Source organism: Pyrgilauda ruficollis, unplaced genomic scaffold (assembly GCF_017590135.1).
Source record: "Pyrgilauda ruficollis isolate IOZ18807 unplaced genomic scaffold, ASM1759013v1 scaffold196, whole genome shotgun sequence".
Classification (NCBI taxonomy): Eukaryota; Metazoa; Chordata; class Aves; order Passeriformes; family Passeridae; genus Pyrgilauda; species Pyrgilauda ruficollis.
The window spans coordinates 955395-969130 of NW_024518762.1; the positions used below are offsets into that span (position 1 = coordinate 955395).

General features: G+C 41.8%; 1 protein-coding gene across 1 annotated transcript in view; it reads right to left on the reverse strand.

Annotated features, from left to right (window-relative positions):
- FASN (fatty acid synthase) overlaps nt 1-13736 on the reverse strand; it is a 41384-nt gene that overhangs the window by 10897 nt on the left and 16751 nt on the right. The window contains exons 12-31 of the mRNA XM_041465954.1: nt 13586-13680; nt 13051-13185; nt 12571-12774; nt 10926-11041; nt 10308-10483; nt 9769-9960; nt 9400-9480; nt 9116-9301; nt 8637-8816; nt 8215-8418; nt 6565-6872; nt 6024-6413; nt 4137-4301; nt 3819-3937; nt 3560-3714; nt 3025-3228; nt 1852-2002; nt 1187-1365; nt 546-665; nt 283-405 (exon numbers count right to left, since the gene is read on the reverse strand). Coding sequence (XP_041321888.1) covers nt 283-405; nt 546-665; nt 1187-1365; nt 1852-2002; nt 3025-3228; nt 3560-3714; nt 3819-3937; nt 4137-4301; nt 6024-6413; nt 6565-6872; nt 8215-8418; nt 8637-8816; nt 9116-9301; nt 9400-9480; nt 9769-9960; nt 10308-10483; nt 10926-11041; nt 12571-12774; nt 13051-13185; nt 13586-13680 — 3483 coding nt within the window. The remainder of the gene's footprint in view (nt 1-282; nt 406-545; nt 666-1186; nt 1366-1851; nt 2003-3024; nt 3229-3559; nt 3715-3818; nt 3938-4136; nt 4302-6023; nt 6414-6564; nt 6873-8214; nt 8419-8636; nt 8817-9115; nt 9302-9399; nt 9481-9768; nt 9961-10307; nt 10484-10925; nt 11042-12570; nt 12775-13050; nt 13186-13585; nt 13681-13736) is intronic.

The following is a 13736-nucleotide window of genomic DNA, read 5'->3' on the forward strand; positions in this document are numbered from 1 at the left end:
AATCAGGGTTATCTTGCCCTGTGCCTTCAAAACTGTTAGATGCTGTTGACTGCCATGAAGAACAAGAGGCCTTGCAGAGGGGTCAGGATAGACTGGAACACCGGGCAATCATAAGTGATAAAAAATTGAACAAATGTCAGTTGTGCACCTGAGCACTAATAACACCAGACATAAGTATAAATTCTGGGGAGGCTGGAGAGCTGTCCTGCAGAAAAGGGCACCTAGGTATGGTGGGCAGCAGCTAAAACCTAATGAGAGGTGCTTCCCAGTTCCCCATCTTACCAAGCTGACTGTTGTTAGATAGATCAAATTTGCCTATTTCCAAGAAGCGCCCATGTCGAGCAAGACAACGCAAACTGGCTTGGAGCTTCTCTTCTGCCAAGGAATTTAACACGAGGTTGACACCTGCAATGAAAGGAGAAGCACCTACTTAACTTTGCTGAGAGCCTAACCCTGTCTTCTAGTGACTCATATTGTCTTTAGAATGCGCAATTGATAATGTGGCTTAGCTGACAAAAAAAGGAAAGATATTTCTTGAACTTCACCTTTTCCATTGGTAACTCGACGTATGTGTTGCTCAAAGGTAGTATCTCTGGAGCTGGAAAAGCTATTAGCATCTAGCTGTGGAAATCTTGCTTGGAGATACTTACGTTTCTCAGTGGAACCTGGAAGTAGAAGACAGGTTGAAAAATGTCACTGATTTCATTTTTATGATGAAACAGCCCACTTTCCACTGCACATCTTTCCCCAAGGATTGTAAGTCTGAGAAGCCATCTCCAAGCTTTCAGTCTCTCAAGATGTCAGACTTTAGGACAAAGGCTGTCTGGTTGCTACTGCTCATTTATGAGATAGAGCAAGGAACAGAAACGATGGACAGGCATTGGATTCATATTACTAAATGTAAAATGAGGAAGCTATGATCTTCTTCCAGACTTTTGATTATATAGTGTATAGACACAGATAAATTTGACTGTGCTGAGGAATTTTCAAGCAGTGTCAGTAGCTGTATTTACTATGTAACCAGTTCTCAGCCTGGAAACTAGATCAAAGCTACAGCAGATCACACTGGAAGGGGAATAAGTATACACCTAAATGGGTATATATACTTATCTATGTGTACACACACATCCTTCCTCTATTAGCTATAGTCTCTTTCTCCCCAAGACTTTGGGCCCTCAGTACTCACCTACAGTAGTAAAGACACGGCAGCCCATGCTCAGGGCAATGGCAATGGCTGCTTGGCCCACACCTCCTGAGCCAGAGTGAATAAGGACACTCTCACCCTTCTTCATACCACCTCGAACCACCAAAGCATAATAAGCAGTGGCATAAACCACAGGCACTGAAGCTGCTTCTTCTAGAGTCCTAAGGAGCAAAGTGGAAGAGGTATCTTTAGTCTTGGAAAATACTGCTAAACTCTCCTGATGAAATTTGCCTTTCTGCAACAGAAAGGTTTCACTGCTGAGATACATAAGGAAGTGTAAGATAAGATAGATAAGAAAGTGTCAATCATACAGCAGACTACCACAGCTACGTTTCATTATTCTGAAAAAATATTTCATTAACTAACCAATAACATAACCAACACTGATATCCCAGTGTATACTGAAACACATGAAGCTAAGAGCCCAAAAAAAGATGAGAACCTTGTGCAAGCCACTGAACAAAAACTGCTGCTGAACTCCTGCAGGGAATCTAATCCAAAATCCTACAGTTGTTTGGGACACTATAGCCCTGTTAACATTTGCCAGAGGGGAATCTAGCCATTGTGCAGCACTCAGGTTTGATCAGGGCTGTCATCAGCCTCAGACAGGAAGGCAAATCTTAAACAGAAAACAGAAGTTGACCTACCAGTTTTCAGGCACCTCCCATAGAAACCTCTTTTCACAGTCTACCACTGTGGCCAGCCCCTTTGCTGGCAGCAATCCCATTACTCTTCTTCCAGCCACGTCCCGTCCTGAGAACTCCATGCCCAGCATGCATTGCTGCAAAGCCCAGTTACCTGAAAGAACATCAACACCTTTTACAACAAAAGAAACTTCTCTTCTAAAGTTCCTTTACTACAGCAGCAGTCCCTGAAAGTCTAAACCTATGGGATTTGTCTCTTCTGCACACAGTTCATAAATTGTCGTAGTTAATGACTCACTGCAAGAGTAGCAGAAAAACACTTGTTCTAATTAAATTGGAAGCACTTATCCTTGATGGTATTGCATTAGTTTCCAGTTTTCATCTGAGAAATGTCATGAAAATGTCTTGTTTTAGAGGCAATTCTGTCCCTCAGAAGAAGAATGATGCATAAACTAGAAAGATGATCACTACAAAAATATACTGTGAAATACAAATTTTTGATAATTCATGTTTTAGGCAGACACTTATGTCAGTCATAGAATCATAGAATGGTTTGTGTTGGAAGAGACCTTAAAGATCATCTACTTCCAACCTTCTGCCATGCACAGGGGCAACTTCCATTATGCCAGGTGGTTCAGTCATGAAGGGGAACCCAGCCTTACTCAAATCACTCATTTTAAAATGTTCCATCCCCTCTCTTTTAAATACATATTTAAAACCATTTCATACACATTACATTAATTCTTAACTCGCTATGAAGATAATACCACATCCATTTTGTAAACAGGCAATTACTTCATTGTGCATTATTCCTCCCTGAAATTCAAGCATGTCCAACAGCATGGCAGCAGGAAACTTCAACATTCTCACTTTGGTATTTACCATATGCCCATCTCTGGAACCTCTATCAACTTGTTTTATCTCACACTTAGTATCTGTGCAATGTGGCAAGCAACATTTCTCAGAGCATGGTTTGTTAATTGTGCCATATTAAAAAAAAATAGAACTGTAACTGGAAGTAGAACTTGGGAACTTTTTGGTGCATAGCTCTGCAGCAGGGCTGTACTTCCTTCTCAAAAGCACTCTTTCTGGCATACAATCTAGCCAGTGCATTACTAGCAATCAGGAGATTAATTCTAGAACAACACATATCCTGCTAGTGTAACTTTAACTCACCAGGGATAGCATCTGGAGAAAGCTTCCCCGTGGCCAGCATAATGTCCCGGAAGTTGAGAGATGCATAATAGACTTTGCAGAGTAAAACATTGGGATCAGTTGTGTGGAAGTGTCGAAGTGGGGAGACAATCCAGCGAAGAGATGAGAGATCTCCACGAGTTAGCACATTGACATAGGCATATTCTGTCAGCTCCTGAGGTTGTGCTGCAGAAGAAGGAACAGTAAGAACACATTAACAAAGGTATGTGCTTTCCAAAACGAGTAAATTCCTTGTGCAATTTCTACCTCCTCCTCTATTTGCTATCCAGAGAGCCCTTTCTTGCTTTGCAATACTACTGATGGCCTAAATAGCTTACCCTCCTCATGGCACCACAGTGTTCTACTGTTCACTTTGAGCTGAAGCAGAAGAATTCAAAATTGTCCATTACAAATAATAATAAAAGGTAACTGTAGGAACAACAGCTACTCATTTTCTATTCAAAGTTCATTCAGATTCAAGGCTTTGCAAGTGATACTCAGCTCTCAAAGACTGTACCTTGCTGCAATGGAAGATGCCTGAAGGAGCCCCACTTTCCATCACGATACACATTCATCACCAGGTCCTTCTGAACAATCTTCTGCATCTCCAGAGAAGAAAGACTCGTGGGTGGGACAGCAGATGAAGGGTTCAAGTTGGAAATGAACACACACCTGAAGACAAGAGTTGTCATTTTGTTTGTTTTGCTATAGGTCTGAGAGGAAGCTAACACAAATATCTCATCTCCCAAATGTGACTCAAGGGCATGCTTATGTACCTGATTCGGTGGCCTTCTGCTTCAAGGCGAAGGCAGTTCACCATTCCCAAAATTCCTGAGTTCGCACAACTGGTGGCAGTCAACCACACAGGCTTCTCTGATGGGTCAGCCAAGATCTCCTACAGGACAAATCCCAAACTGTTTTACTAGGAATTACAAAGAAAATAGCCCTCATATCCTTGGCAGAGATTAGTAACTTCTATTTTATTAAAAGTAACTGAACACACACACACATTTTTCTTTTAACACTACTGAATATCTCATTTAGAAAGTGCAATGATTTGGAAATTCAGATACCTAGGACACAGGAATTCTCACCTTTAAGGATTCAACCCACTGATAGTTTGTCTCATCTACTGGCAGAAAAACAGGTGTTTTGACAGGAGCTTGCCGACGGCAAAGGAAAATAACTGAGCCAAAGAATGACTTCTTCATGGCAACAAGATTCAATGAAGCTTTGCTGAATAAGTCCTCCCACTGTGCCTGTCAAATCAGGCAAAGCAACAAATTAACAGCAAAGTCAAAAGTAAATTTTTCTTGCTTTTTCTTGAAAACTTGTACTGAGACAATACAGAGCAAATACATGTTTGATTAACATAACAGTGTTTTATCCACATCTAGACTACTCCTTCTTCCAAAGGATCTTCCAAAAGTGGGAGTACAAGTATCTCAAAGACCTAGCTAGGGAACCAGTCTTAGCACATTAGCAGGTGTGCAAAAAACCTGAGCCGTAACCATGCCACTAAATTCCATTGTGTATTTGAATGTGTCTACTATATGTCACCTAAGCCCTGTTTGCACAGAGATGGGGAGAAGCACCCATATGTCTAAGTTACACTGAAATGGCATTTCAGGAAAAGAAAAGAATGAAAATGCATGTATGGCATATCCAGAAACACTTAAGGATTACTATCCGAATAAAATAAAGATGACTGCAGGCTCTCAGAAAAGCATCCATTTGCTTTTCACATGCCAGGCACAGACCAGCAGAAGGTTTTTACAGTGTGATCCCTTATATCAAGGGCCAGGGACAGTGTCTGCATCTAGAAAACTTTGAGAACTGTCTAAGTCCTGCACACTCTAGCCTGGCTTGTACCATTTCCTTCAGAGAAGGAGCATTCAATGGACAGGTATCTTCTCCCAGGGATCTGCTAATACCAGGCTACTGATATTAATGACAGATTTATGGTTTTTGTTATTGGTGCCAGTAGCTTCTCAGTACCTTCTCTTTATCCTCCTGTTCACCGGGAAAGATGCAGAGCAAAGAACTGAATATTTTTTCTCAAATCCCCTTGAATAAATGTCAGCAGGAAGTGAAGGGCTGGAATCCATGTAATTGCAAAATCCAAAATCCAACAACCCCACCCCAGAATTATAAATAAAACCCAAACTCTTGGAAGTGCTACTCTCTTCTTATTCTAAAAGAAGAGAGCTGAGAGGCTGCATCCCCCCAAATCAGGAAAAATAGCTAAGTTCTGTAGAGATGCATTTTTCCATTACTGCTCAGTCTAACAGCTGCCAAGAGAAGATGATGCCCCAGTTTCCACCCTTACCCTTGCCTTTCACTCTCCTCCTCTTGTGCCAGCTCTGGCATTAGTTTATCTGTATGATATACTGGTTTGAAGATACAATGCTGACACTCTTCTCTCCCTCCTCCAACTTCTCAGGGTGTATTTTACTGTATCTCATTATGGGATCAGATAATGTAGGGAAGAGGAAAGGAAGAAAAGAAAAATACAAGAGAAAAGCCTTCCTTCTGGGAGCACCTTAACGTCAGAAGCAATTAACTAGCTTGTAAAATCACACTTCAAGCAGTAGTATCAAAAGAGATATTCTGATACCGAAGCATTTCAGGATCCTACAGTGATAAAGCTGTACCCCACCCAGCAACATGATTTTAATGATAAAGGAATTGCCCTGGCCAGTGTTTTCATACAGATTAGAGAGGTGTACAAAAGACAATTAATAATTTTCAGTGCATTAAGAAAGGCTTTCCTGATTGAACCTACAGTTTACTCTCTCAACCTAATATGTAGTAATTTGCAAGTCCTCTCTACTTAAGAAGTGTTTATTAGATATTTTTGATGAAGTCCTCAATGGAAAGGCATGCAAGCAATGCCTACTATTCATTTACCATCAGGGCATCTGCAAGCAGCAGACTCAGACTATCCATGGTGAAAGTATCTGTCCTTCCAAGAGGCTTACCTCACTTAGAAAGCTGTGTTTCTGCTGCAGATCTGGGCTTGTAAGGAAACTGACAGTTTCTCCAAGAGTTTCTCCCTTAAGAAGAGTATGTAGCAAAACGAACCCTCCTTCTTTCACAGCAGCTGCCAAATTAGGGAGTATTTCAGTGGTATTCACTAAAACACTTGTTGAACAGTTGTATACCACCAGGTCAGCATCGGTCAGATTTCCAGAGGGAAGGCTAGATGGATCCCACCGGCTAGACACAACACCAGCATCTTGTAGCTCTGTTTCAATAGCTGAAAGGTTTTCCAGGATGCAGTCAGTGGCAATGTAGTCCACCTGCAACAGGGGCTGAGCATTCAGAATACTTTTCACACGAGAGAACAGTTGTCCACTTCCTGCATTAGCCTGTGAGAAGAAGGAGGGGAAGGAAAAGCAGAAACCAAATCAAAACATGAGTGATATCCAGAATTATAACCAGAACAACAGCAGTATGTAATCAGGTTACTGGAAGGCCTAGAAACACTAGCTATGGTCCCATCCCAGACTTCCAGCTAACCTCTACTATCTTCATCCTATGACTGATCATGTTCTCCAATGCCACATCCAGGCAAGTCCTCAACTCCGCAGAATCCAGCAATCCACTGAGAAGAGGGTCATTTTGGAAGTGCATTTTCTCTCGAATCACAACTTGTTGCAGCTCAGAATGGAGGTTTCCATTCAGTTCCAGACGGCAGATCTCAGCGAGGATATGCTGAAGGCCCTTCTGTGTGGAGGAGCCAGTAGCAGCCACTGCATTTTCTAGTCCAGGGATGACTAATTTGACTCCATGCATTGCCACCTTAGACTGTAACTTCTGGATCAGACCTATGGAACAGAAGGGGAAATGAAAGGAAGAGTCAAGATTTTCCAAGAATTCTTTTCCTCTTTGCCTCCATTTGCTACACCAGCTGATCAGCACCACATATTACAGCATCCTATATCATTAGCCCAGCCACACAGACACAGTGCAACCTCTTACATTCACATGATTATGTATTCTGCAGTAGTTGCTCCAAATAAGTAGGCTTTGTAGGAAAGCTAAATCCCCACAAACTAAACCCTCACAATTACCTGTGGTAAGACTGACTGAAAGAGGGCAACTAACGGAAAACTTCTGATTGATTTAGGGAGCTGTGGAGGAAAATTTGAAGTTTCTGCAGATACAAAAATCCTAACATGCCCTTTTGCCTTATAAACTGATGGGAAATAGTTAATCCTGACTGAGGATCAGGAACTGGATTACAGAAGTGTTATGGTGTGATGTCATGGCTTGCCTCAGTTCCCCTGGTTTCTCCCTGAAATCTCCTTCCCCAGGTGGGGTGTCAATCACCCTTCGATAAAATATTCCCACCACAGCCTAGAAAAAAAGTACCCTGTGGGGGCAGTATTTGGATGCTGCAGGGGAAAACTAAGGAGAGAAAAAAAAAAAGGAAATCTTTAAAATCTATTGCCAAATCTAAGGATGAGCATGAAGACAATCCACCAACACAGAATGAAAAAAATTACTCTCTCAAGATGAAGCAAAATTCATCACTAGAGCAAAAATTTTTTAAAAAGTAACTATTTTCTCTTTGATGAAAAGGCACTTAAGGTGATTAGTTTAGTGGATGTCTCCCCATCAATAAACAATGTATTTAGCCACCAGTTTCACAACAGACTGAACTGCTCCTATTCTGTTCTTGTGGCAAACAATTGCTTTGATGTGTGCCTCACTAGATCATTTTCCCCGTCTGCATATGTGCCCATAATCAAATGGGAACAAGGAACAAATGAGAACCTTGCCTATCTTAGCAATTCACAGGGAAAAACAAACCAAGGTTAAAAACTCACTTAAGTAAGCTCTCTTGTCAGTGTCTAAAGCAACTAGGTTGGATTTCTCCTTAAAGACGCTTTGTGTCTCTCTGCTTGCAGAAGGGGTTGTGCCATCTGACACCATATCTGACTGTTATAGAAGGAAAGATCCTTCTTCACGGCTTTTTACTCTTTCTCACATTCTACAGATCTCAGGCAGAACTAGTTTTTAGCTTCAGCAGTCATACAGAGAACCCTTGCTGAAGTCTTGTACAGAGACCAACACTTAATATCTTGGATGTTCTAAAGGAGTATGAACAGCTTCTCTTGGGCTAGAAGATTCTCCTAGTATGACAAGAAAGCAATCCCACTTTACCTTTGCATTGCTCCAGATAGGCATGAAGATGGGCACTCGAAGACAAACAGCTACTTTCAGTGTAGGGCACAAAGCAGAATTTTTCCAGGGTGGGAGGTATCTGTTCCTGTTGTCGCCGTGGTGCCACAGAAGCATGAAGACCATTGATCTGAACACCTCCTGCTTTAAGGCTATCAAGACAGTGGTCCACAACAACTTCAAAAGCTGAAAGTCAGGAAAGAAATGTAAGTTGGAAAACAAAAAAAATATTTTGTTCAAGGTGATCTGATGAACAGTGCTATGTCAGGCTCTTTCACAGAGAGCTGCAGAAGAGCTTGGAGACTAAGAGGGCCCCCATCGAAGTTCAGCCTACTACTTCAGAATTCACACATTTACCCAGTAGTCAAAGCAACCAGCAGAAGTTCAAGCATGAGAGACATTACCTTCTATATTGTCCTGGTATTGGCACACGTGCTCACGATGCAGCACTGGATCAATGCAGACTGAGCGAATCCTCGTGGGTAAGCGCAGACTGCGGCCAGTCTCAGGTAAGATCAGCATATGTAGCAGAGTGTCAAGGAAGGTCACCCAGTTCCCATTCCACAGAACTTTTCCTGCACTTGCTACAGAAGAGGAAGAGAAAGCCTTACTATTTCATCATTCATCAGATGCTAGAATATCACTGTTTATTAAATGCCAAGTTTGGTGTATGTACCCAGCTTCCCCTGTAAACTCCACCACACAGGTCTACATTGGAGAGAACAGCTTTCCCAATGCTCTTGGTTGTTCTCTCTTATACACAAAGTATAATTACCTCACAAGGCACAGTCAGGTGAACTGTTAATACAAATGCAATTAAAAGATCAAATAATCACCATTACGATACCCAGGCTCATTGTGCTTCTTTTGAAAGGAAACTCACCTTCACTGTTGCATTCTAGAACACCCTGGAAAGTTGGTCCATAATTATATCCACGCAGATGCAGCTCTTGATAAACATCTTCTTTCGAGAGCCCGGGCTTTGAGCTCCTGTCTACTTGAGTCTGAAAGCCATCTGGCTGGTTAGAGAAATTCTTCTGAGCAGTGTTTTCTAGGAGCGAAATCTTCCCTGAAGCGTACAGTAACAAGAATAATGATCATTATCATTGTTTATAAGTAACAGATTTACTAAGACTGTATATATACACTTACACTTCCTTCACTTACCACTCACAGCCAGATTCCCATTTCCTGACACCTCAAAGCAGTGGGAAGCAGGCATGAGTCTTACTTCCAGCTGTACTGGTCCTGCAAGAAACATTGAGGAAGACAGGACTGTGAGGTCATTTATTTCTACCATCCTCAAGCAGAACTTTATTTTCCACTATCTCTAGACTCACTGCTCACAACACATAATAAAGATGACCATAATGCATACTACTTGACTGTATGAATCCTTTCTTTTGCTCAGTCATGCTGCACTCCTCTTTAGTCTCTCTCCTGCATTCCTCCTCACTTTTCCCATGCATTCCTTTCCTCCCACTCCCTCCCTCTTCACTACACAGTTGTGCAGTTATACCAGAACTCCTCACTCACCCTTTTTGGGAATGATAGTTGCCTGATGAATTGTGACATCTTCAAATATAACAGCCATTTCCTCCATGGCCACACCAAGAGACCGTGCCAGTGTTCGCCAAGCCAGCACAAGGTACCCAGTTGCAGGGTACAAAACTCTGCCATCAATGCAGTGACCAATCAAGTAGTGGTCAGGAGACTCCGGACTCACATCTGTCAAAGAACAGAATAAAAAAAAATAAAAACACTCTAACAGAGAGGTTTTTCCTCCCCAATATCTACAAGAGGCTCTAGCTTCCCCAACTCTCCTGCCTGACAATATGCAGCTCTTAGAACTACTCTTTGTCTAAAGCAACAGAGGTTCCTGGTTTGTTCATGTTCTCTCATTCCATTTCAGAAAGAGATACAGTTTTTTGTCAATCCAAACCAAACATTTAAGCTTCAGAGGATGGCTTCCAGAATGCTGTTTTGAGCATTCTTTTCTTGGTTTTACAAAAGGAAACACACAGGTAAAGCAAGAAAGTGACAAACAAATAATAAACTCCAAACGAGCAACACACCAATATTGTAGACTGAAGCAGATGCAGAGCCTTTGGAACCTGCTGGAAAGTCTTCAGCTTTTGGAACATCCCAGTCCTGACTGTGGTCCCATTTGATGTATGGAGAAATAAGGGGTGTTCCCACAGGGACAGGGTATTCCACAGATGGGAACAAGTTATTTCCAAGAACATTTATCCTAAAAAGACAAAAAGAATCAAGACAGTGGGGGAAGGGATGGGAAGAAAAAGTAAGGAAAAAAATTGCCTATAATACTTAAGAAGTCAAGCAGTAATTGGTCTCAGGCTCCATGTCTGAGATGTACTATGAACACTTACTGCAGCCAAATTTGTAATTAACAGTCTATAAGATGCAAAATTTATTTCCAGAAGCTAGTGCCAGGTTCCTAGGCCTTTAAAATGGGACTTCTCTTTAGAAGGCACCTTCCCTGCCCAAGCAGTCTCTAACCCACAGGAACACTTCACAAGTGAGCATGCTAAGTACATAAAGCACAAATGTACATCCCATTTATTTCAAGGTTTCTTGAAGGAGTGTTTGAATCCATGTGAAGACATGCATATTAGAGAAGAGACCTGAATTCCCTTGTTATCCCACTCACCCTCCTCCCCTAGTCTCCTTACCCAGTTAAATGAATCTTTCCAATCTGTGTTAGGAAGAACTCCAAATTATTTTTGTGATCTTTCTTCATCAAAGGCAGAATGGTGCAAGTTGGTTTCAAAGTTCTCTTCAAGATAGCCTGGTCAAGCAGAATCCATAAATCAGTGGCGGAAGGCATTACTTACTACTTTGTGTCTGAATTGTTGTCTGTAGGTCTCAAACTACTTATGTATCTGTGCCAAGAGCTCTGTGCTAGCTGCTGGCACATACACTACTTTAACACGGAAGAGTACCCTTCCAGCAACCCAGGCTGCTGCACCTCTAATAAAGCAGAGCCTACAGAATATTAATGTGATTCCAAAACACAAATATCCCTCTCCCAAGCAGACTGTGAAGTGAAATCAAAACCTGCACTTGACGAACTGCTAACCTTTTCACACCTGCCACTTGCACACACTCCCTTGCCAGGAGCAGCACCTTATAGTCTGAAGAGAGCATTTTTCAAGCAAAAGCTACTACACCAAAAAACTCAGCCCTGAACACCTGACCCAATTTTTATCTTCTCTTCGATTTGACCCCATGGTCTTTACATGAGAAAATAAAGGAATGGAAGAGAAAATCAGGATACTTTCAAACCCAGACAATGAAGCCTTAGTCACTTGCATTACAGTCCAAAATTGTTCAATGATTTCAACATGAGGCATATAGTCTCTATCAAAAAAATATATGCCCAATTTAAAAACTGTACTCTTGATTCTCCCTTCAAGTCACTTTCAAAGCATAAGACTAACATGACATAGTAAAAATAGACTGGATTAAAACTCAGAAGCACTGTGTAGCTATTAATCTTGATCATGAGTAACTACTGTTCTTCCTAAGACTTCTCCTCTTGCATGCCACTGACCAAATAAAAAAGACCAGTCCTTGAGAATTAAGGGGCAGAGACAAGACCATACCACTGAGCCTGAGGAGCAAGTATTTCCCAATGCACCTCATGTTCTGCATTCTCTACTGTAGAGCTAATTCCACGAGAATCAATTTTTATAGGGCGGGGAGAAAAGAATAATGATCTGATCTCATTAGAAAAAGGAGTTTAAAATGAAAGTAAGCTCCTGTGGTCTCAGACTACTTGGTCTAGGAGAAAAGGGGAAAACATCACTGCTATCCACCACGTTTTAAGACAAAACCTCAACCCAAATTCAGAGTACAGATGGTAAAAGATATTTTTCATAGAGAAGGCCTGTTAAATCTTTGTGTGTCTCACTCTACTGTAATTTTTGCACACACTCTCCATTAGATCCAAACAATGAAATGCTTTCCTTACTCATTATGCAGTTCAGAAATCTGGCTATCAGTTATCTGAAGTGCATAGGAACAAATAGAGCAGTAATGTGAACGTCTGGGTGAGGAAGTGGTAGTGTGTTAGGAGTTTTTTTTTTTTTTAACATTAACATACACCACCCCCTAAAAAACTACAAAGAAACAAACAAAAAACCAAACATTAAAACTGGGAAAAGCTCAGAAGTACTCAAGGAAGCAAATGCTCTCAGAACTGGGGGAAAAAAAAAAAAAAAGTTGCAGTCTTCCCTAGTCATCAGACCCTCAAACTCCTTGTAACAGCAGGATACTATCAATATAGTGTCATACTGAAACAATCAAATACAATACCTGTAAAAGAGCATGTGGAGCAATCTCTACTACAACAGCATTCTCTGGAATATGCTTCAGACCTTCGTGGAACAGCACTGGATTCACAAGGTTGTTCACATGGTACTCTGCAGAGGAATTCTTAGCCAGATCACCTTGCCACTGAGATTCAGGGATGGATGTACTGATCCATCGTGCTGAGCGAGGTTTAGGGCGTGGAATGACCTACAGTCAGTCAAGCAAGGACAGGAGAAAGAGTTACAAGTCATAGAGAACAGCAGGATAGGCAAAAGCAAGCAGCTCCTCCATTTCACAGGTCGATTGCTCAGGACACCCTCCTGCTCCAGGCCAAGTGATTTCAAACATTACATCTCACAGAGGCCTACGTGCTCTTCAAGAGATTTTCTTCCTTCTGAAAAAAGGAGTCTCTTAAGCTCAACATAACCAAGGCGACCTAGGTGTCAGAGCAGAAGCCACACAAGGCACTATTGGCAATATTACCTTTTTCAGAGCACTGAGTAGTGCTGGTGCAATGGATGCCATGTAATGGGAGTGAAATGCGACGCCAGCACTGCGCACCTCCTTTGCAAACACACCCTCTTTCTTCAGTCTGGCTACAAACTCATTCACAGGGTCCTGAGAAGAGAAATATAAGTGAACTAAGAGAGAAGCTCACAAAATACTTGGTATCTGTACAAGCCACTGTAGTCCCTCCATACTCTTCATCAGCTGCCATTTAAGGGGAGCCACAGCAGCGACGAGATTATTGCCCTTCTCAGTCTTATAATTTATCCTTCTCTATGCCCACGGATATAAGAGATTTTATTACTAGTTTACTGAGGCACTAATACCAATTTGTCTCACAGACTATTTGAGTGTGTAAGTTTATGCAACACATTACGTCCACTCCACCACTTCAGTCCAGCTTCCCTTTCCAAGCAGCCTAACTCTAAGTAAGCTTCATGCTTTCTTCAAACTTGAACTTTGCAGATCCTACTCACAATCCCAGCACACACTGTGTCAGTTCCATGCTCACCAGAGGCCCCGAAACAGTGACAGTGTCCTCAGAGTTGTGGCAGGCTGGTACCACATTTGGAGGACAGCGTTGTTTACACTCCTCCCATGTCAGACCTGCAGAAGGAAGACCACAGGACAACAGAAGTGTTTCTAGTTATGAGCCTCATAAG